Source organism: Molothrus aeneus, chromosome 5 (assembly GCF_037042795.1).
Source record: "Molothrus aeneus isolate 106 chromosome 5, BPBGC_Maene_1.0, whole genome shotgun sequence".
NCBI classification, from domain to species: domain Eukaryota; kingdom Metazoa; phylum Chordata; class Aves; order Passeriformes; family Icteridae; genus Molothrus; species Molothrus aeneus.
In genome coordinates, this window is record NC_089650.1 from 2,670,749 (window position 1) to 2,694,647 (window position 23,899).

General features: G+C 38.0%; 1 protein-coding gene across 1 annotated transcript in view; it reads right to left on the bottom strand.

Annotated features, from left to right (window-relative positions):
- Positions 1 to 23,899, bottom strand: part of PIK3C2G (phosphatidylinositol-4-phosphate 3-kinase catalytic subunit type 2 gamma) — a 189,138-nt gene that overhangs the window by 87,497 nt on the left and 77,742 nt on the right. The window contains exons 16-17 of the mRNA XM_066550141.1: positions 19,844 to 19,937; positions 18,654 to 18,748 (exon numbers count right to left, since the gene is read on the bottom strand). Of these exons, the coding sequence (XP_066406238.1) occupies positions 18,654 to 18,748; positions 19,844 to 19,937 (189 nt within the window). The remainder of the gene's footprint in view (positions 1 to 18,653; positions 18,749 to 19,843; positions 19,938 to 23,899) is intronic.

Here is a 23,899-nt window from a genome sequence, read left to right on the forward strand (position 1 = left end):
ATCCAGTAAAAAGCAGTGCTAACAGTGTCTGTCTCTTTCTGCTCCAGCTGGTAAAAAAAGTAAAATAAAAAAACTGTTAGCCAAGTGTGTCTTTTTTTAGTTTGCTCTCCTTCATTGGGTAGGATCTGAAAGCAGAAATGTATTAACGCACTACCACAAACAAAAAAAATACCTCCAGCAGAACACCAGCACAACAAAATTTAGAGGTAGTTTGTGTACAGCAGTACTGACCTTAGATAACTTCAGAGTCCCTGAGTAGGGTCCACCAAAGATGCCACCACACATCAATCCAAAGCTACAGAAATGAAAAGCCTTCATCCCAAAGTCTCATTTAATACTGAGGGTAACTTAAGCTCAGGCTTGCAACTGTTGGTCTGACTGGTTTTGAGTATTAATAAAAAATATTAATATGCCTCTTTAAAGAGTGATTAAATCTCCTCTCCAAAAACTGGATTTGGAAATAGGAAGAAAAAAGAATTTTGTTTAACTAAGGTATTGCATTTAATATCTTCATGAACATTATCAATTGGACAGCATTATGTTCCATTCAATGAGAAACTTGGCATTCAAGTCTGGCATGAATTTTGAAAAGTTTGCCTCCATTTTTGCCAGTGCCTTCTTCACATGACTGAGTGTGTCCCTGTCTGTGCTTTTTCCAAAGCTGCAGATTTTCTCCTCAGAACAAATGACGTATTGTTGTCAGAATTTCATGCAGTATCTTACACCAGCATCAGCAAAGCCTGAAAATTGTCCAACAATCTGTCACTGTGAGAGTTCAGAGTAAATTCATGCAGAGGAACTGAAATGCACCATTCATTCCAGGCATAACAGAAATTGTTGTGTTCTTCCCAGTGGGGAGCTGCACTGGGAGTGAGCAGGGAATGGGATTAGATGGGATAATCACCACTAAAATAAGCAGACTCAATGGCTTTATTGGGATGCTGTCCAATATGCCAGCAATTAATTGAATACAGGAGGTGACTAAGCTACTCTTCTTTCAAACTACATAAATAAAATGCAAAATTAATTCAGATGAAGCAGTCCATGAGAGCCAATGGACTTGCAAAGCTTTGTACTGTTTCTGAATTTAGGCCACAGTTATCACAGCAATACACTGAGGAGAAACTGAAAATGTTTTTTCTTCAACTGCCTATTGTTTGGGTAGTTTATGTCTATCAAAATGGCTTTGGATAGCATCTGTGGTTCCCATTAGCTTCACAGCTGAACAAAAAAAAAATCCCTCATGACACTACAAAACACAATGTAAGACACAGAACTAATTCTGAATGGCTCTGCATGTGTGGGCAATCTAAATGTACACAAAAATGCAGAATTAAATGAGTTACACCACAGTACTTTGGTAACTTTACTTTGTTTGTTGGTTTATTTTTTTTAGTTGTGCTGGTTTTATCTGGGGTAGATCTTATTTTCTTCCCAGTAGCTGGTATGAGGCTGTGTTTTGGATTTGTGCTGGAAGCAGGTGATAATTCAGTTTTAGTTATTGCTGAGCAGTGTTGGAAGAGCCAAGGCCTTTTCTGCTCCTCACCCCAACCCACAACTGAGTGGGCACAAAAAGTTGGAAAGCCAGGACAGCTGACCCCAAGTCACCAAAGGGATGTACCAGACCATATGGATCATGCTCAGCAAACAAAGATGGGGAAGTGTCACAGCCATATTTTCTGAAAAATCCCTTTGCCCAAGATTTTGCTCCTGGGAAGCTGAGAAGCCTCAGAGAAAAAGGAAAACAATAATTATCTGATTTGCTTCTGTTGTGTTTTGCTCATGTGGAATGTGTTTGGAGATTGTTTACCCACAGGTGATTGTTTCATTGGTTTCATGTGAGTTATTTTGACTTTTTGACCAATCAGCGCCAAGCTGTGTCAGGACTCTGAAAAGAGTCACGAGATTTCATTATCTTTTTAGCCTTCTGTAAGTATCCATTCTGTATTCTTTAGTATAGTTCAGTATAGAATTCTTTAACATAATATAGTATTATAAAATAATAAATTCGCCTTCTGAGAACATGGAGTCAGATTCGTCATTCCTTCCTTTGTCTGGGAAACCCCACAAATACAATAGGGCAGAAGGAGGAAGGGGGGAAATTTGGGGTGATGGTGTTTGTCTTCCCAAGTCACCAATGTGAGACTTGGGAAGAGTCATTGAACACCTGCCTGCCCATGGGATGTGATGAATGAATTCCTCGTTCCGCGCTGCTCCTGCTTTTCCTTTACCCGTTCAAATGTCTTTATCTCAGTCCAGGGATTTCATAACTTTCCTAATTCTCTGCCCCATCCCACTGCAGGGAACAGTGGCTGTGTGGGGCTTGCTTGCCATCTGGGGTTACACCATGACATTAATATACTAACACAGAAATAGCTTCAGGGAGAAAACTGAAATTGTCTTTCTACAAGGTCATTAAGACTGCTCATAACAGGAGAGTTCCAGATTTTATTCATATATTCTGAGCCAGATCTTTACTTATAATCCTAGAGTTTTCAGATTACTTTTTTTTAGTGACTCTGGGCACAGGAAAAGAAGAGTTTGGTTTAGCGGGGGTTGGGGAAATAGGATAAGACACTGACATTGTTTTTCACATATTATGACATTTAAAAGGACTCGTTCTTCTGAGCTGTTAATTTTCCTATTTGCTCTGCATTCAGTTACAAGAATTTGCTTTGTTGAACAATGTCTATATTCAAAGCGGTTCTCTTTCAAGTGGAGTCTCAGATTTTTAGAGAAAAGGTGCTCAGATGTCAACAGCAGCAGAAGGATGTCAGAGATTTGATATGTTTCAAACACATGGAGAGTTAATGTTTCTTTTAAGGCAGCAGCCCTTTTACCTCTCTGGAAGAACCTGTCTGTAGATCCACACTGTTTTAAGCACAGGTAGCACAGATACAACAAGAACTGATTCCACATTATTTCCTGACATGTCTGTCTTCTGGATCTTTGCTTTCATCACTGCTGTAAGCTAGCAGACCAGCTTATCTTATTTTCCCAATATCTATCAAAGGGAACTTTATTCAAATCAGTGTCTAACAGGAACAGGGAGGAAACATAAGCTCCAGCAGGTACTGCTGTAAGTGTTTCAGCAATACTGGTAGCTCAGTGTGATTACAAGACCTCTCATATCTGACAGAGCAAGATGTTGAGCCTCCTTTTTGTGACAATTTGCTGTGTGGCAGCTCAATGCTGCACAGCAACAAAGGATGCAGGATCAGACTGTGCGATCACAGTCCTGTGCCAGCTCTGTGTCTCTACCTGGGTGACTTTGTCATAGAATGACTGGAGACAACCCTCAAAGTGTCATCATGAGGACATGCAGCCCCTTAGTCTTCAAAAATAACCCATTTGTTTTCAGAGAATAGCAGAGAGAAAATCAGAGTTTTCTGTGGGACAGCCTTTAGAGTCCAAATCACACTTTTTCATCTTTTCATGGTTCTGACTCCTTTAAAGGAGAAATCTCACATTACAGCTCTTCTTATGCATAAAGTTACTCTGCAATCTTTTTCAAATAAGATGATAACTACCAGGTTTTAATTTAATTAAAAGAGAGGTGACCATGAAAGATGGTGAAAGAAGAGCAAGCATTTACATGGTAAAGAAGAATATTTTATCTTTATACCTTTTCTAGACTGGTTTTATTTCTTTCTCTCTGGTTTTATTTTTCTTCCTCTTTTCTTGGCCTCTATTAATTTTTTGCTCCATGTTATACATAGCAATAGTACCTCTTGCAAAGGTAGGAGAGCAGAGATGGAAATAACTTTAGATTTCTCCTTTTTAAATACTGGTCTGGTTCTGATTTTCCTTTTATTTCACTGCTTTATTGCTCTCAAATATTGGCTTTGTAAATAGAGGAGTGGGAATTTGAAGTTAAGCTCATGTACCAAGGAAAGCTTGCTGTAAGATATTAGTAAGAGAAAAGCTTTCTTTTTTAGATGGCCCCAGGGTATTTTCCTAGTCGACAGCTGGCCTAGTTACCATGGAAAACAGAAGAGCAGGAGGGCAGGCACAGTAGGAAAATGAGGCAGAGACTTACATGAAATTGGGTTGGCTTGCTTTGCAGAGGCTTGCTGAAATGAATCTTGCTTCTGACACCTTGTTGCTCTTTCATTGCTGGGAGTCGACATTGAGTTTCATCTAGGTTTAAAAGTCCATCTCAGCTCTGCTGAGACATGTTCAGCTGTGGGACCAGATCTGAATAAACTTTAGAATAAAGTAAAATCCCTTTTAATGAACCCCAAAGCAAGAAGATGTTGCTTCTTAAGCTTTTACCAAGGAAATCTCACATCAGCCTCTTCAGATCAAACTGAATTTTAACCTTGGGGTTAAAATCCATAGATTTTAATGCCAGAAGAATTTAAGGCAGATATAAGAATGAAAATACATCCTGAATTTTACTTGATAGGTAACCTTGGCAAAATTATTTTATTTCTCTGCGCTTCTGTTTTCTTTGTCAAAAGAGGAGAGATTTATTTCTCATAGGCTCTCCACAGAATGCTGTGTTTGTTTCTAAGCTGCTCTTATGCCAGAGGTAAATGCCATGGCAAATAGGTCTTTTTAATAACATTGCCACCTCCTTCCCATGTGGGAACCCATCTCACCAGCATCTTTCAATCATATGGGAGAAAATAACAGCCCCAGGCAGTTTTTTTTCTCATAAGAAAACAGAATTAAGATTCGGTTGTTGTGATAAAAAGTCCGGGTGGGATTCCAAGATTCACAATCACATTTGTGGAAGTCATATTGCAGCAAGCAGATGTCATATTTCCATATGTCCTGAGTCAGGTAAAGAGTGGAGCAAGCTCTCCAGGGGCAGTCACAGCATTGGCAGAATAAATATAGATCAGCCAGCTGACACAGGATGCTCCTGGGACTTTGAAGCTCCCTGGCTCTGATGTTGGCATCCTTCTCACCCTGAGTGCTGTCCTTGTGAGGATGCAGCAGGACTGAGATGCAGAGCTCCCATCTTTCCTCTCCTCTCCTGCTATATCTGTGCTCTGTGAATACCCCTCAATCAGCCACACTTCATCAAAATGAGTACTCTGCTGACAGACCAAAAATCTGTGCATGCCAAAAATTAATACGGGTAAATGCCATGTTTTTCCTACCAGCAATACACATGGGGTGGCAGCCATGGTGAGCCAGGCAAATTATTGTTTAAATCACCTTTAAATTGCTGGTCTGAAAACTCCTAATAACAAAGCCTGGCAACAGCTGAAGACAGCACGTGTCAGCTTTGAATTGATGCAAAAAAGATTTAAAATTGAGCATCCTTTGAATGAGGCTCCATTTCCATGACCATGCAATGTCCCTCTGACTGACACACACAACAAGGCACTGACAGGTCAGGAATATTTGCCACTGTGGTCACTTTGAGAAACTGCCCTATCCACAAATGGGATCTGAGGGCTGTGTGAGCCACTCAAAAGTGACATGTTTAATTAAATTAAAGTGCTTTTCCTGATAGAAATCATCACACCCAATGAATGACATTGTGGAGCAGGTTTAGAAGAATAAATACTGACTTTTAATACCATACTCAATAAAGGAAATGCTACAGAAATGTTGAAATCTTGTTTACTGCGTGACCTTCTCCATGCCCAGTGCTCACAGTATAATTATTGCAAATAACAGAGCCTTTTTTCCTAGACAGAGCCCCACTTCCCTTGCTGAAGTAAAAACAAGGTCTTCCTTCAGCTAAAAATGTATAATGTGTTACAACACTCATGGTGAGGGATTGTTCTTTCAGTTAATCCAAGCCAATGAATTTGACTGTGGAAATCCCTGTTCAGTCCTTTCTTCATTAGCCAAGATGGCAGCTGCCACACTACAGTTAATGAGCCTGATTAATATCAATTCAGTAAATTAAATTTTTTTCCAGACATCAGATAATTTTGTACTAATCCAGACATTTATACCGATTTAATATCAGCTGACATAACATAATTTCTCATTTAACACTAATTGAAAACTACTGATTTCTTATTCTAAAGAGCATTTGCTGTCACTTGTAAATTATGGCTTTTTATAAAGCTATCTTTCAAACAATATCACCATTGAATGTTATGTTTTCTGCCTTCCTGCAGAAACTTTATATGCAAGCATGTGGCTGGTGATGTGGGCAGAATGGAATAATCAGGTAATTTCTCCTAAAGTTTTTCATTTTAACAACTTTGCTTCATATTTTCTATATATTTGTAAAATGACTGATTGAAACAAATTATAGAACTCTCAAATGAAAGAAATGAAAGAACAAAACAAAATACTCTCCATTTAAGCAGTGTTGAACTCAGGCCCTCTAGCTTTTTTTTTTCTTTTAAATAATTTTGGGTCTGTTCAGCTTGCCTTCAGGCTTGGTTTCTTCAGATGCTACAGAAGAAAGAGCACATCGCTATTTCTGTGCCAATTGCTGTTATTGTAATGTAAAAACCCCTGTCCTGTGGGTTTCACCATGACACTGTCTCAGCTGAACACCACCTGTGTGGAGCCCTACAGACAGGTACTGGTCAAAGCCTCCACCAGGAGAAGCACCTACTACAAAACTGGTTATTTGGAAAACACTCAACATTCTCAATCCTCCCAAAGGTAAGTGTTGGATTAAGCCCTTTTCTGACCCAGAGATGGGGCAACTGAGAGGCATTTTAAAGTCTTTTATTCTATTTCAGTCTCATGTGAAGGGTGAGACAATACAGATGTTATAATTCACGCCATCACAATCAGAAACTATTTCCTAATTACAATACATTATAAGACCTGCTTGGTTTATCAACTTTTGCCATACTCTGCACAGCCCCTGGTCTGGCCCCTGCTCTAATCAGAGCTAGCTCTGATATTGGATGGGTTGTTCAGAGGGCCTGCCCTCGGCAGCAGGGTGAGAGAGCTCCTGGGATGGCAGAGGGAACAGCGGTGCAACGTGACTGTGTGATGATTATGATGGGTTTCCAGAACAAGGAGAGCTTCAAAAGTCATGACCCAGTGACAGGCAGGCCTGTCATTTGGCCAGGAACATGAATAAATGTGCCAGGAGCTGCTTTTCTAAGTTCTGTCACTTTTCTGTTTCAAGTGTCACTCTGCTCTGTCCCATCAACCACAGAAACTGGAGGGCAATTTCTGGCAAGCACATCAACCCAGGGCCCAGCTGACACAGGAACAGCAAATATTTCAAAATTCCTGTGATACAGATTAATTTTAGGGTAGGAACCAAGAATCCACATTACTCTTTACACTGACTGGACCATGTCTGGCAGAACCACCCTTGTGTATAAAATAGGAGACTGGGGGTTTGCCCATGGCACTGCCTGGACAAAATTCTCTTATGAGTTTGCAGTGCACAAAATGTGAGGGCTCTATCCTCTGAAGAAACAGCTGAATATTCACTCTTTGGCTTCTAGCTCTTCAGGTTCTCAGGGAAATTATGTCAGACAAAGCTCAGTCAGCCTCAGGATTCATGCAAAGCAATCAAGCAGGAGTCTCCAGGGGCTTTTCCAAAAGGACACTTGATGTCTCTTTTCTAGAATCAGTAACTTAGAGACTGAGACAGAAGCACAGAGAGATGACATTTCCAGGCACAAGGGTCTTTAAGGGAACATATAGCAATGTAGGAATCAAAATTACACTCTGCAGGAAGGGCAGAGTAGCACAGGTTATACTTGGGAATAAAGCTTTATTATGGAACTCATTCTAGATCTCCAGTTCTCTTGGGAACTTCCCTGAATCTAAAGTTAACTGCTGGTAAAAAGTATCATTAGAACACAGCAGATCTATGCAATTTACAGTAGTAGTTATGTCTGCTTTCCTCTTGCTTTTCTGCACCCCTCCTTCTATAAAAATATTTTTCTTGCTATCCTTTATTCCCTCTTTGTTCCTTTGCCTGCTTATTTTTTATTTTATTTATAAAGCATATTTTGTGTTGCTTCAGTTAGTGCCACCCTTTGCTGCAAACACGGGGAACATTGTCACAATTCCCTCCTTTCCCAAGCCAGTGAACACTGCTCAGGATTCTGTTCCTGGGAGAAGATTTGGGATCTTGAAGCAGAATAGGCAGAGATGTTTTCAGAGCAGGTGGAGGGAATTCCCAGCTTCAAGCCTTCCCACTGCCAGAATCATGCTACTTTGCACATTACATCCTCTACCCACTTCCAAGGGAATCTAGATGAATCTTGGGAGTGAAGTGGAAGGAGGCCTTGTGGGAACAGTAATTTTAATTTCACTGGATGACAGACTGTGAACAATTGCTGGGGGAGGCTGAACATGAAAACTGAGCACTTATGTAAGGGGAAAAAATACATTTTTTTAATCTACTTGGATATAAGCCTTGTTACACAAGCTAGAAAAATCAAGTGTAAGAAGCATAAAACAGGATTTTATCTAGAGATATGTTGAAGGTGGCTTTGCTGTTTACATTGAAGTATTTGAGAGTCATCCTTTATGTCCAAGGATTTGAACTCTACAATCCACTTATTAGATAAGGAAGGAAATCTCATTTTGTGTAAGAGGGAGGGTGCTGGATTGAAAGGACCATCCACCTGTGTATGTGCCAGTGTTTCTCTATTCAAGTAAACACTAACTTTTATTACTATGTTATATTATTGTAATACCTATACTACCTCTAATACTGCCAAAAGATAAAGGTATTTTTTCCACATCAACAGAACTCTCACCACTCTAGAGCTGCTCCACTGTGCTGTGCTTGCACAGCTTGCAACCACTTTTGATCCAGCAAGCACTGAGCCAGAATGTTATTTTTCTACTACCCACCAAGACCCAGCCCTTGTTACCTCTTTACCAGCTAAAAAAAGGATTTTTTGTCTTTAACATGTGTTTTTCACAAAAAAATATATATTTGTACAACTTTCTAAAAGTTCAACAAACCATCAACTCCCAAAATCATCACTCAATTAGTTCTTTTTATCAAACACCAAAAAAACTACCAACAGCTTCTCCTAAAACATGAATTCCATAATAAAAAACCAAAACAAACCTGAAACAGAAAAAATCCTGAGTAGGAAAAAAAGGAATGAATATGAACAAATTTGTATTCAGCATTTAAAATTTTCAGTGGAGGTAATTTGTACTAGCTCTTGAAAGATGAACAAATGAAAAACAATAACTACTCCAGCACTGAGGCTTTGATCAAATTTACAAACAAATAATTTCCCATATATATGCTGCCAGCAGTTTATACCACTTAAAACCCACATGTTCCACTTCATAACACTTTTTTTTAAACTTCTTTTTACAATTTTTTCCCTTAACAGAAGGTTTTCCCTCAAGTAACAGCCAGCAGTGAACAGCAGCCAGGCAACACACTGCAGAGGTGAGATACCATTTTTGAAATGGTATTTCAAAAATTACTGTGCCTAAAATATTGGTGTGTTTTCAAGCTAAGAAATAAGGCAACCAAAATGAACACTAAGAGAGGGAAAGAGAAACTTGAAATTACAGGTGGATGATGGATAGGGATGGCTGAATAGTTTTTTCAAGAGCTGGGGCATCACTGGGTGGTTTAAGGCCTTGTTGAAGCCTGGATTGTTAATTCTGTTGGTAATTGTAATTATTGCCCTGTGTCTCCCTTGTCTGCTTGGGTTTTTGCACCAGGCCCTGCAAAAATCCTTGTCAGCTGTGTCTGTTGCTCAAATACAAAAAGAGGGAAGTATGGAGGGGGATTGACAACTGGCCTGCAAGCAAAGCTGAGCTGATAGAAGAAATAACAATTGATGATTTTTGAGTGTATCCATAGTAAGGAAGAAGACAAGGCCATCAGCATGGAAACAGATGAGAAAAGATAAATGAAAATTTTTGTAAGCTAGGCTATGTGCATAAGTAAATGTGTATACGTGCCTTATTAAATTTCTGTAAAACTTTTGCCAATTATATTGAGGCTAATTGCTTTGCACCAATTAATATAATAAGTTATTGTGATGTAGCTAATGACTAAAGATCACCCTTTGTTAAGAGTATATAAGCTAGAGAACATGCAGAAAAAAAACCTTTTTCTTTTTAGACCCTGATCAGAGACAGAGATGTACCTGAGATAACAAACTTTGCATTAGGGATTGTCTGAAAACGTGCATTGCCCCTCCTCTAAATTGAGTTGGAAACATGCTGGTGACTTGCCTTAGAATGGACGGGATGGTTTATAGCAATAGAGAGGGGAAGGTAAATTGTTCAAAAAACAGCTCAATGTGGCACTCACTGGCTTACCTCAGCCACAAGTCTCTGCTTTGCCATCTGCAGTGACAAGCAGAAGAATTAGGACTTTTTGACATGCCACCTGAATGTTTCCATCTAAGCTCCATGTTTCTCTGAAAAGCTTTGGTGTTTTGATGAACATTAAAAAAAAAACAGGGAAAAATTCCTTGCTGCTTTGCATTACTTTGTCAGCCACCCACTATTGATGCAATATTGTGATAACTTATCTCTGAATGCCTTTACACAGGAATAAAGGCCTTTTGGAGCAAAAAATTCAGTTCTTGTAGCCTGATTTTTTTTCTGAAACAAAAAATAATGTGCTGAACTTTACCAAACAGTATTCTGTGTATTTGACAGACACCACAGAGAAAGCTAAAGGATAATTCAGCTGTCTTTTGACAGAGGTGCCAATGGCTTGTATGACTCACTGGAAAGAATTTTACAGGTTTTAGATTCAGATGAAATCCTAATTCTTGCAGATTCACTGGTCACTTTATATTGTTTAATTCAAGGGTCCAATATCATCAGTTCCAACCAGCTGGGCTCTCTGCCAAAAAAACCCTGAAGAAGACAATGTGAGACAATGGTCCCTTGAATAATTCTTTGTTTAAAAGGAGGTTATTACAACATCACAACAGTGTTGTTCAAGCAAAAGAGCCAAAACCAACCCATCTGACAGCTCTTTCTGTCCTCTCTCAAATGGTTTTTGATTTGGTTACCATCCAAATGACATCATTCTGATGACAGACTAATATACCATTGAGTATGGGTGAGCATTCTGAAAGCAATTAACATTCAGGGAAATATTTTCTAACAGCAAGGGCTTTATGAGTTTAATCCTGAAATATTCATCATCTGCAAACACCTAAAAAGACTGAATTATAGTAATCCTGCACTGTTATCCTGACAAGACCTTTTATCAATCCTTCCTGTCTCCTTCCCTAAAATATTACCTTTTATTCTAGTTTATTTATTTATTTCTTTTAAAATGCGTTAATAATTATATTTGGGTTCACATTAGGGAATTCTTTTCTAAGAAAAATTATCCAAAACTGAGGAAAAATTACAAAGTAATTTTCTGCTAAATCATGCCCTGATGCAACATATTCTACAATGTCTAATTCATGATTCTATTTCTTCTAATGTTTTAGTTATTTAGGCAAAGGTCCAAGGCCCAGTTTTCATGCTGGTGGAGAGTGATGACTAAACCTAGAAATATTAACCACAGAAAACATAACTGACAGCAACATTAAGCCTACCAATAACTCATTACATTGGATGTCCTGTAACCACTTGAAGCCTCGTTCTTTATTCATATTTTTCCTTGAAGTTGTCACTGCCAGTGTTCAGAAATAGGAATGATTTACAAAACTCCAGACTGTGTCCAACAGCCAAACTATAAATGAGTAGTCCAACCATATCAGTCCAAGGAAATCTGGGCCTGAACTGCATTTATTCAAGTCATGAGGCAAAAACTTTGTGTTCTAAGAAAAATGGATTGAAAACAATGCTCTAAAGTATCTCAAGACAAATTTTGTCAAAAACTGGTTCAAACAGCTACAGTTAAAACATGAAACTTGCTAAGCTGGAAAGAATCAAAGATCTATAAACAGACCAAGACTTATGAAATGCTTTACATAATGTGATGCAATTTTGAAACATCTGCAGACTCATTTTGAGTACAGTAATTGCCATTTCTAGCAAAACAAAAGTTTCAAATTGAAGAAAGAAATGTAATTGTTTTTTTCCAAATATTCCCAAAACATAAAGCCTGAAAGTGAAATCATGAAATGCAACTAAATTAAATTTTTTTTTAGATACAACATCTGAAAAATTTGTAGTGGGGCATCTTCTCCCAGTATTTCAACTGTGCACTGAGAATCAGGAACACCTGGGCTGCAGAGGCAGCATTTCACCAGTGACACACAGCACCAGCTGCTCAGCTGAGAGTTACAGGAGATTCTCCCCATACTGTTCACTTTCTAACTGAGGCTTTGTCTCTTCAAAATCATCAGAATTTGGGAAATTTGCAGCATCCTTAAATTGCAGTTACTGTTATTTATGATTTGGACACCTCAGATCATTGAGGTTGGCCATTCAGTATTGGCCTAGCCTAACGAAAATTTTCATATAAAGAAACTACTTCTACGATTAGATTCAGGCATCTTTTTCTAGCAGCTTTTCACAGTACACAAAAAAAACCAAAATCAAAATAATTCCACAACCTTCAAGTTCATGACTGAAAATTACCCATGTGAAGTGACAGAGCTAGATGAATGCTTTCTCAAAATTTTTCCTGACTTATTACTACTCTGGTTTACATCCCCAAATGTCCCTCTGGGACAACAACGACTACATGAGGCATCTATCAGCAAAGATTTTGTCTCCCTGTTTTGCTTTTCAAAGAAGCAACAATAAAATATTTTTAATGGGAAAATAAGGAAGAAAGGCAGAGATGAAAGCTGTGTGTGACACCTGCACAGCACCCTGCTCTGAGTCCCTCTCTGCCCGCCCAGGGGAGTAACTGCAGCCCATCATGAGACATGAGAGCACCACAAGGCTCTGTGCAACCCTTCCTACAGGGCACATCCAAGGGGCAAACCCATCCTTCATGTTCAGCTCCATTACTGAAGGGGTTAGCACAGATAGGACTTGAAGCTCGTGGGGAGTTTTCTGGCATAGCTGAAAAACCAGATTTGTCAGCTCCAGAATTTTTAACTGCAAAAGGAGCCAAATGCAAAATAAATCAGACAAGCCGTGTGTGCAAAAAAAATGTACTGAAAAACTTCTTCCTTAGTGCTACCTTATAAATCATGAAGCAGCTAAAAGAATTAAAGCTTTTCAGAACTCTGTCACCTTTTCCAGTTTATCTCTGCAATTCTAAATAGGTTCACTTGTTCACATACACAGTGGTGTGTTTTTTCATTACAGTAACATGCACTAATAACTGGTATTTACAGACTTTCTATGCTTCACTTGACAACGTTAATCCTCCTTGAATATGATTTTTGGCATGAAATTTCCCTTTTTCCAAAGGTGGGACACACACAGAATTATCTCTGTGTTCAGTAACTTATTTAGTGCTGCTGAATATTTGCCTGCACCAATAAAATTAATGATGCTTCACTCCACGCTCACACTGATGTATGATCACCAGGGTGCCTCACCTCTTCCCTTTTATTTGGAAGAAGACTCAGCATTCCTCAATTTCTGGACATTCAGGAACACATTCACTCTACTAAGGATCATTAAAATAATTAAAAACAGATACATACACAACTATGTTATTTATGTCCTTTGTCAGTGATTCACCAGATTTTCTCATATTCGCTAAATTACAAAAAGGCTTAACTTTGTGCTTTATTAATTTTTAAACAGATTTCTTTTTTTAAAAATCTGGAATTTTCAACAGTGTGGAAAAACTAACTCCCTCTTTATACTTTAAATGTTAAAATGCCATACTTAGATTCTTTGTTAACCTTTCCTAGTCATGTTTCCAATTTGATTTTTTTTAATTCTTTGGAATTTATCTTCATTTTCCTTTTTGTTACAATTTTGAAAGTTTAAAATGGGGTCTTGCCCCACAGTCCTCTAGTCCTCCAGCTGGCACCTCCTTTTATCAATTCCAGCTGAGGTCAAAGCCAGTCTACTCCTCTGTCTTTAGAGACAGCAAAAAGTGACCCTAAAATACTAAATACTTTTTACTAAATACTAATTTTTTTTCCTTAAGATCTGAAATGTATTTTAATTAAATGTAAGATATGGTTTTGTTGATTTATATCTACCATTTTCTCACTAAGTCAGTAACTACTAAAGGTCAAACCCAACAGTTGTTACTTCTTCACAACAATCTCTTTATTCCATTTGACATCATCTTTTTCTAAAACTGGAGTCTGAGAAAATGGAAAGTCTGTAAATTAGGAAACAAAATAATTATCTGTGTGTTGTACAAGGCAATAACCCAAGGCCCACACAGCTAATAATGAGGCACTCAGCGCAGAAGTTGGCTGAATCATTATCTCACACAAATAATACTCTAATGGTGTTATTTACCAGACCTTTAAGTAACTAAAGAACAAAGAAAGGTCTCCAAATGATTGGTGTTACATAAACAAGAATCATGATTTCAGAACTAGAATCCCAAGGTGTGATCTATGGCTGAGGTTCTCTGCAGTCCAAATCATAATGATCACATCAAGTTCTCCGAATTCCAATGAAATTCACAATCACCACTAAGGGGAATCAAAAATATCCTTGGGCTGGCTATTCCTACGCAGGTTCAAAGCTACACATATGATTAAATGTTTTTTTAATTCTGCTCAGTAAAAAGGACCAAATTAATACAAAAATAAGAACAGACGTCTTTTGTGTTTACATTCATGTCATTTTAATGGGCTGGGGTTTTCAGCCTGCTCTGCACAGCTATTTGGGAAGTTCATTTCATAATTAGCAGACTCGATAACTTCTGACTGTCAGAGAAGGATACGATAATGCAGGAAGAAAAAGATCTGGAGGACGGTCATCTGTTTAATGTTCAGATAATTAAGAGTGTTGGAAAAATGACTATCTGCTTGATTTATTCCTTCTTTTGAACACTTTAAGTAAATTATGGTTAACATAGACCAGTTCTGACGGTTAAAAATATATTTCCTTTCAGAAAATATGAGGCAATTGTTCCAATGCTGGAGTTCTGAATGAAACAGTGGTAATGATTTTGGAGAAGAAGGTATTGAGGTAAAAACCTCCCAAAAGCAGAAAATGTAACTGGGGTCTTTTTAAACTTTTATACATTGCTGTTCTTTTTGCTTCTTATAGCTCTTTTTCTGTATATATAGAAAAAAAAATGTTCTGGCCATGAAATCAATAGTCTGATTCACATTGTTTCCAGTGTGTTGAATTCCACCAAGTTCCTTTTTAATCTCACATTCTTACTTTTCTACAAGATGTGGACTTGGAAAAGTCAGAAGACTACTCCCTTTTCTCTTGTCAGTCAACCTGCAGTTCAGAAATGCCAAAAACTGGGAAAGTTCTCCAAAGTGACTTAGAGGGCAAGCTACAAAAGAACATTCTGTCTTCAGCAAGGTTTTCACCTGACTTTTACCTTTCCTTGAGCTAAGCAAACCAGATTATTGGAATTTACAAACACTCCCACTCTTGCATGACGATGGTGCTGCTCCCCAGCACCACCTTCAAGCAGCTGCCACAGATCCTGGAGGACATTTCCCCCTGTTATTCAATCTTCCTGTGGAAGGCAACCATCTGTGAAACATTCTCCTGGCCACCTGCTGCCCCAGCCAGCTGTTCTGGCTCCATGCTGCAGCTGCCACCTGTGACAGCAGCTAAAAGCCAAAAACACTCAAGCAAGAGGGAAACCAGCTGGCAGGAAGCCAGGTGGATTAAAGCTCCAGCACAAAAGCTGACAAAAACCCACCTGTGGGTGAAACATCAGGTAGTAAAGAGAAAAGCACTGGCCTTCAGTGATCAGAAGGGCCCAAAAGGGCTCAGCAGATTTCTTTCCCCTCAAGCAACTTTTTGTGCTTTGCTAGAACCAGTAAAAAAATAACTTGACACCTTAGCTCCAGGGAATGGGGAAACTTGCTCCAGCCTTCATGCCTGCCAGGAGCTCTGGTGGGACTGGCATCAGAGAGAAAGTCTGAAAGGTATTGGGATAATTCTCCATGTCTCATAGACATTGGGAAGTCCTGAAATAAGACTAAAATGGGATTTAAGTGGTACACTACTCCTATTCAGGCACAGTATGCATGGGCAAATTTTGTCTCCTTGAGAGGGCATTCAATGAGAAGGTAAACACTGATGGATGCAATGGCGCAGATTCCTCAAGAATTTAGAGAATAGAAAAGACACAAATGATAAGAGAAAACCAAAACATTCAAACAGCGTGTAAGATCCTTCTCATTCTGAAAGGCAGAATTAATGAACAAATCTGCAACAGATAGAAGCAAAGAACAGACTGAAACTATCATGACTGACAACAGCTGAAGGTATGTCCCAAGAATGAAAATTCTCTCTGCTCTGTGCACCTTTGCCAGTTAGTGCCCCATAATTTTTAAATAAAATCTTCAGACAAACTTATCACTGCTTGATGAAAAGAAATTAACAATTTACTATCCAACATTATTATTAAAAAAGTGATGAGATGGTACACTCTTGGTTGGTAGCTGATGAGATGGTACACTGTTGGTGGGTAGCTGCTTATCTCTGACCTGCATGGAAATTGAGTCAATTTTAAATAACTGATATCTTATTATAAACAGTATTTGTCACTAAAATAAGTTATAGTGTCAACAGTCACCACCTTTTCTAGTAATTTCTAAATTTACAATAGTAAATTACTATTTACTATTGTAAATTTAGAAATTACTGGAAAGTTATGGAAGTTCACATCAGTTGAATTTTCCCCAGTGGCTCTGAAACAACTTCAGCAGTTTTCTATATTGCATTAGCCTTCTTTTCCAAGTTTTATTTTGGGCAGGTACAGTGTGCACATTATTGTATTATTTAACAGTATTTGTATTGTAATGCCACTCATTACAATTAAAAATAAACAAAAAACTTGTTACTAAAGTTTTTTTTAGCAGTCTTTGCTTCTTGACAGCTAATTTGGTAATGAAACAGAACGTGACACTTGAGAATAAAATGTAACCTAATCACATCTCTTAAAAGAAGTTATCTGAGTGTACATGCACACATGTGCTCCGCACATTATTAAATCATTGAACTTCTAAAAGTCTCTTTAGAAATAAGTGGAAGAAAACCTCTGCTTTCCCTTACCTTTATAATGACTGAAATTCAATTTGTGAAGAAAATACTTTATTAATTATTTAAGACTTTATTAATAAAAGCCACAAAATTACTGGTAAACTTTGTAAGTAGAATTTATGGCTTGGGAAACTCTTTTAAAATACAGGAGCAGGAATATAAGTAATTACATGAATTCGGTAATATTAGGTAGAAAACAGTTTACAACTGAAGAACAGGGTGGAGCAGAGTAACCAAAAAACTGCTTAAGTGTAGATGGTGAATACAAGCCCCAGTTTTTAAGAGATGCCTGCCACATTTATGTTCTCAGTTTAGCTTGAAACATATGAACTAAACACCAAAATAAAAGAGGTACCCCAGCATGAACAGAACTACTACCAGCTGAAAGGCAGAGAATACAGTGAGAAATAACCTGCCTGATGTAGATGTAGTTACCCTATAAAGCTGTGTATAAAATAAATTTATTTCACCACTTTACATTGCACTGTGCCAGATAAACATTTATATTCATGACGGAATAACTGCTCTGTATTACCCAAGGTTATGATATTAGACAGTTTGGGCTAAATTCGGGGAAAAATAGGGATTTGCACTGGGAAGTAAAGAGGAAGAAGACTGCAGTAATTTCTCTTCTGAGAAGAAGAGAGGAGTTAAAGAAAACACAGGCAAACTAATGATGTTCCCCTGTCCACTGAACCCTGGATATAATTCCTAATTTTACAAGAAAACTACCAGCTCTGAGGGCATGTTTAAAACTCCAGACTAGATATTTTATATACAGTATGACTAAGTTTGATATTAGTAGAAATTGTTTCAGGGATATTTCAGGCACTGTTGAAAAATGGCTGGCTAAATGTGGTTCCTCTTTATTTGAAAGATATGCTCATTAAGCACATAATCCTACCCATTTCAGTAAAACAAACACATTAATAATTCTGTTTTATCCCCACTAACACTTCCAGAGACAATGCAGGTATGAAAGTATTATTTATGCTCTTCCCAACCCCACACTTCATCAACCAAATTAATACATCTCAAATTGTTTTCTTTCCTTTGCAGGGAGGAAAGCTTTGGTTTAAGGGATCTGAACCAGTTGAACTGTAAAAGAAAGCTCAGTTCATCCATCATTACTAAAGATGGAGGGGTTGGGGGGAAAAAAGAAAACACACAAGAGTTTGATTTTCAGATCACAGGGCAGATGTTGAACCATCAAAAAGCCACATTCTTTCTCAGAAAGCCTTGAGGTAACAGCAAAGCAAACAGAATAATTCAATAATACAATAAGAGGACCCCTTATGTTCGAGGTAGGTGGTGAATGGCAATTTCTGCTAGGCCTGGTACATCTCCATAATCATGAAAAGAAACTGTCGGAAACTCTACCATCACAAGTCAGACTGTTATAAAAATGGGTAAGACATACATTTTGACACACATGACAACTCTGACAACTTCAGGAGAGGTCAGGGGAATCACAAAAGCAGCTAGCCTCCTTTGAAAGTGAACCAATGCTTGCCAATTTTTATACAAGTTTCCCATATCCAGTGCTGAAAGGGAAGAGCAAAACTTAGCTTTTCTGTTGATTTTAAACCAAAAGAGGGTTTATCACCAATGGAATCATGGATAAATTTCATTATGACAGAAAATGACTGTAATGGCAAAAATTACTGTATTGGTCTTACCAGTAAAGCTGATGGGCTACTTGGATGCTCTGAAGAGAACGATTCAGCAGGAGTTTCACCAGAGGGCTTTCAAGACTCCACTCAAACTTGAGCACCTTAACAGAAAAAATTATAGTAAAAATCAAATTTGTGCTGGTTTTGGTGTCTTTTCTTTGTAACAGAAAGCACCCAGTGCTTAGTTTGAACAAAGCAATCAATGGAGAGTTTGCTCTGGCAACACAATGAGCAGAGAAACTTCAGTTCCCAAGGATCTACCACCAGCTGTAAGACAGACAGACACCACCCTGGTTCTGTTAATTTCCATATAAATATGCAGCTCGTCTCCCCCCGCTTAAAACTATCACTGCTAAATTTAATTTTTTATCTGATTATCTGGTTTGGAAAATAAACTTATTTTAGAACAGAAGCTCAGGAAGGTGAAAGGTCACAGCAGTTTGTGAATGCTGTAAAGCTGTGAAGGTTCTGCTGCCTCACAGTAGTGGATTACATTATTAAATTCATAAATGCATAGAGAGATATCTATCTAGATAAGAAGATATCAAAAACACAGAAAGAACCTCCGAGAAACTCTGCAGTGTGGATAGTGGGTCATCCATATGCACAGTGTCACCAAGTGAGGGGATAAAGCTCCCAAAAGTTCCTGCTCAGTCCCAGCACAGAACCTATTCAATCACCAAGTGCTTTGGAAGCAGTGATGCCATAACTTGTAAAATATTAATTTCCAGTGAAATGCAGTGTACATCTCTAAAGAGACAATTGCACACCAAATGTCCACTTCACTCTGTGTTGACAGTGGTTTGCTCAGTATATGTGGTATTAAAAACCCAGTGATTAAAAACTCAGATATTAAAAATTTCGTAGCAACAGCATTTCCTTCCTTGACTGAAATGAAGCCCTTTCACTTGAGCAGAATTTCTCTTGTTCAGATGCACTTTTTGCTTTTCTTGGTTACTTGAAAACACATTCATTTGCTATCTATAGAAGCCCAATCAGAATGCCAAAACAATTCCTTGCTCCTAAGCTGGAAACTCTCCCTCAGCCCTGTTTTTAACAACTCATTGCATCAGTGGCATTGACAAGACTTATTTGTTCCTCTTACAATGTCTTAACCAACCTGAAAGCATCAAAAATATTTAATGAAGTTATTGATCTGGACTGAAGGCTTCCTTGGCTATCAATTTCCTCCTTACCTGAACCAGCTGTGGGAGGTATTCTAACAATTCATCATTTGACACATTTTCTATTTGTTGGACTGCTGCCCTGCGAATATCTTGATCTGCAAAACTGGAGAAAAAACAAATAGGCATCATTAAGAGCTGCCAGACCACTGCAACTCTCCCGAGCTCTCACTGATATAAAATGTTAGAAAAACTGATTTTCACTCAAAATGGAACAGGAAAAAAATCCTTAAATTTGCTTTATTGTACCAAGAAGCACACCACAGATGACTTAATTGGATTGACTGTTACAGTGTCACACAGGGAAAAAAAAAACAAACCAAAAAGCTGATCTTCAAACAACTATTTGAATTTGAAATAGCACGTATTGTAATTTCCCAGAAAATAAAGCAAATTACAGATCTCTTGCTGCTCTTTCTTACCTGAAATAGGAAATTTCTGAGCCATGTGAACTTTCAACAGTCACTTGAAGACTTCATATGTTCTGAGCAACAATACAAAAGCCTTAAATTTCCATTACAAAAAGGATTCATTTCAGATAATTTATTCCCAAATATGTTTTCTGTCATAACACAATCAAAAATACTTTTTAAACAAAAGCAATTTTAAAATTGAAAACAGGGGCTGGGTATTTTTAGGATTTTATTATGTGAAATTTGGTAAAAAAATTAACACCTTCCTGAGAAAGGCTCCAAGTCTATGAAGCTGACATTTCTGATGAGAAAATGTTTGAGAATTCAGCATAAGCCACATTCTCAACTAACTCTGGCTGAAACCAGGGTGGCTGTAGCCTGGTATAGATTTTGTGATGGAGCTCTCATCATAAAAATGATAAAAGAGGAAAACACAGTGTGGCAGCAGTGATAATGCAGAAAAAGAAGGCTGGGTAATATAGATGGGAAAAACATTTTCCTTTGAAAGAGAGTGAAATTTTGGTGTAACCTGATTGATCGAAACTGACTCTTAACAGAACATTTTCTCTCTTCTAAGAGGAAAGGATAGAAAGTATACAGTATCTCTTTTAATATTTGAAAGCCAAAAGATAATCTTTAAAGGACTTATTTTGAAAATATAAAAGTAATTTCTATCTTTTCACGTTTTCCAATTGTGACATTAATCATTAAAGTTTGGGCTCAATGATCTGAAGAAGTCTTTTCCAACCTCAATGATTCTATGATTTTGTACATAGGGAATTTCACATCCACAGGAGTTGCCTAGATTGGTTCAAATTTGGCTGATTTGCTGACGCTCTGCTTTAACAAGGAAAGGAACAGATGTGCTCTTCCATGTGTGTCTGCTACCTGGTGTCACCCTTTTTTGTGTTCCAGTACCTGCCTGATGGCCATTGCCACCCAAAGAATATTTCCCGTCTTCTGAAGCAAACTGGAAATGTTCCTGGAGACCTTTCAGTTACCAGGAGTTCAAGAGGGTCAACTCTGCCTGAGGGGCAGAAATATCTTCAAACAGCACCACAGTGAACTGGACATTGCTCAGAAAAGCTGGTGGGCTTTGATCCAGTTCCCTGAGGGTGAGCACCTGCCCCACAAAAAGCAGAGAATCTCTATCCTATGAACTGATATGGCCATTAGGAGAGATCTCCGATTTGGCAGTCTAGGCACACAAAAAAAAAGAAAAAATGAAGACTAAAGGACAAGGGTTATCCTGTCAATTCACCCTGAGGAAAGTACTTTGAAATCAGATCCTTCATGCACAGCAGGAGATGTCACAGGCCAACAGTGTCACTGCTTCAAGAGCTCAGCACAAAACCACACTGCTCTCTGCCCACTATCCCACCCAGCACCTTTTGCCAATAATATAGAAATAAAATCTGAAGTGAAACGGAGGAAGGCAGTATCACATTTGCAGCTATGACTGCTTGCTGCTATCAAGATAAAAAGAGAAGAAATTGTAAAGCTTGGTGCTCAGCAGTATTATGGCACCTGCTGCTTGAATCTTGAGCTTCTAAGTTCTATAAAACCAGCTGAAGCAGAGCAGTATGTAAACTTTGATCAGAGAATTAAATAGAGGCCATCTAATAAAAATGGGGATATTTTGATTAGAAAAAAAAACCAACAGGTGGCAAGTTGGACTCAAAAAAATTAGTTTTCAACCATTTACACTTTTCAACCATTTACACAACCATTTCAACTTGTAACACTTTCCAGCACCCTTTAGCAATGTGACTCAGGTCTGGTTTTACTATTTTGTTTGTCTGTTATGGCACATATTTAATGATGTTTCTAAAATGGTTTATAATTCTTTGTATAATGCCAAGAGGGCCTTGATGGGGAGAGGAGGAACACATCATAAATAAATTATCATCCTAGGTCCAAATTAGATCTTTGCAAGGCTTATTTTTATAACTTATTTATTCTAGACAACCTATTAGGAATGAGAAGTTGTTACTTTAATATTCACATAGCTATTTAGAACAAAACATATTTGAAGGAGGCCTATATATTAAACAAAATAATCCCTTCTGTATCATCCTATTTTCTAATTATGCAATTGCTCCAAAGGCTTGTGTGCCAAGCATGTGCAGATAAGATGGAAATGAGTCTTTCCCTTCCCCTTCTTGCCTAGTTCAACAGGCTACTGAACAGTGAAATACACTCTAAACAGGCACAAGGCCAGGCAGAAAAATGTTTTTACTTAGTTACAGCTTGCCCTTACCAGCAGCCAAGATCTCAACTCATGCAATGCTATGAGGACAGAAACTCCTATTTTTTTTTCCAGCTAGACAAAGAACAAGAAAATTATTTTAATCCCAAACTTTCCAGAAAATTCAGCAGCTAACATTTGATTTATTTAGAATTGATTTGATGTAAGTTAAAACCAGGGCTATGCTAAGTCACCAGAAGCAGTGCCAGGAGATGTGATTAGGGCACGACAGGTGCTGTGGTGAAATACCGGCAGGGTGGTTTGCTTCAGGAAACATGGCTCTTGTCATTCTTCTTCAATGAGATTTTGGTAATTTTGGTGACTAAATTGTTTCCTTCAGCTTGTAAATCTTGAGGTCAGCCCGAGGCTTAGCTCAATCTTTTGAACAGAATGGACAATTAGCCTATTTTTTCAACTACCTGACAATTTGTTAATCCCTAGATGCAATACCCATTGCTTTTTCTGAATTTCAGTGTTGTTCAGGGCCACAGGTACAAGTGCAATATTGAATTTGTATTTAAATATTGTACACAGGCACAATATTTAATTCTATTTGTTTTCCCCCTTACATTTGTATTTGAGCAAACATTTAACAGCCTCAAACATTGGAGTTACAGGAAACTCTAATGAACTCCACTAGTATTACATGGTGCTATGCTATTCACACTTGCATACACCAGTTTATTTGCTAGAAGCCAATAAAAGGGGATGGTTTAGAAGCAAATCTGAGTAAAAAAAATCCTTTCACATGCCTGGAAACTGTGCCATCTTGTAGTCTGGTACTTCATTAGGGCTGGAAGGGTTTTTTTCCAGTGAATAATCTTGAAAATGTTTGAGTTGCATCAAATCTGATTTTAGTAATCCATAAATTAGTCTTGATTAGAGGACAAAATTAATTGGTTTTTGACTCTAACTCAATGCAAGAGAAATCACTTCAGGCCTAAGAAAAAGAGCTTTATATTTTGGATATTAGAGGAGAGCTGATTTCCAGGGCTTTCTGCAATAAGCATGCAATTATTTATTTACACATGCTGAAAATTTTGAAAGCAGAGAAGTGAAACAACTCTACCACAACAAATTCAATATTCCAGTCTTTAAGGGGACATTCCTCAGAAATAGGAGCTCATCTTTAGCACAGTCTGTCTACATCAGATCAATTTTTGGAAGGATTTGAAGTGACAGAATTCCTGACATGTGGCCTCTGACTGTGGCTTCAGACAGGCGGGACCTTCAAGGACTCTGCTTCCTAACTGCTTTATGGTTGTCACCAAAATATCTGGGAATTTAGCTAAAAAAAAACCCCAGCTTAAAATGAAATCTTTTAAAAATGCTTGTAAGATTCTTTTATTGCGTAGTTTCAAAATGGTAACTGTCATCCAGGTTTAAGTTTCCACTCACTTATAGTTG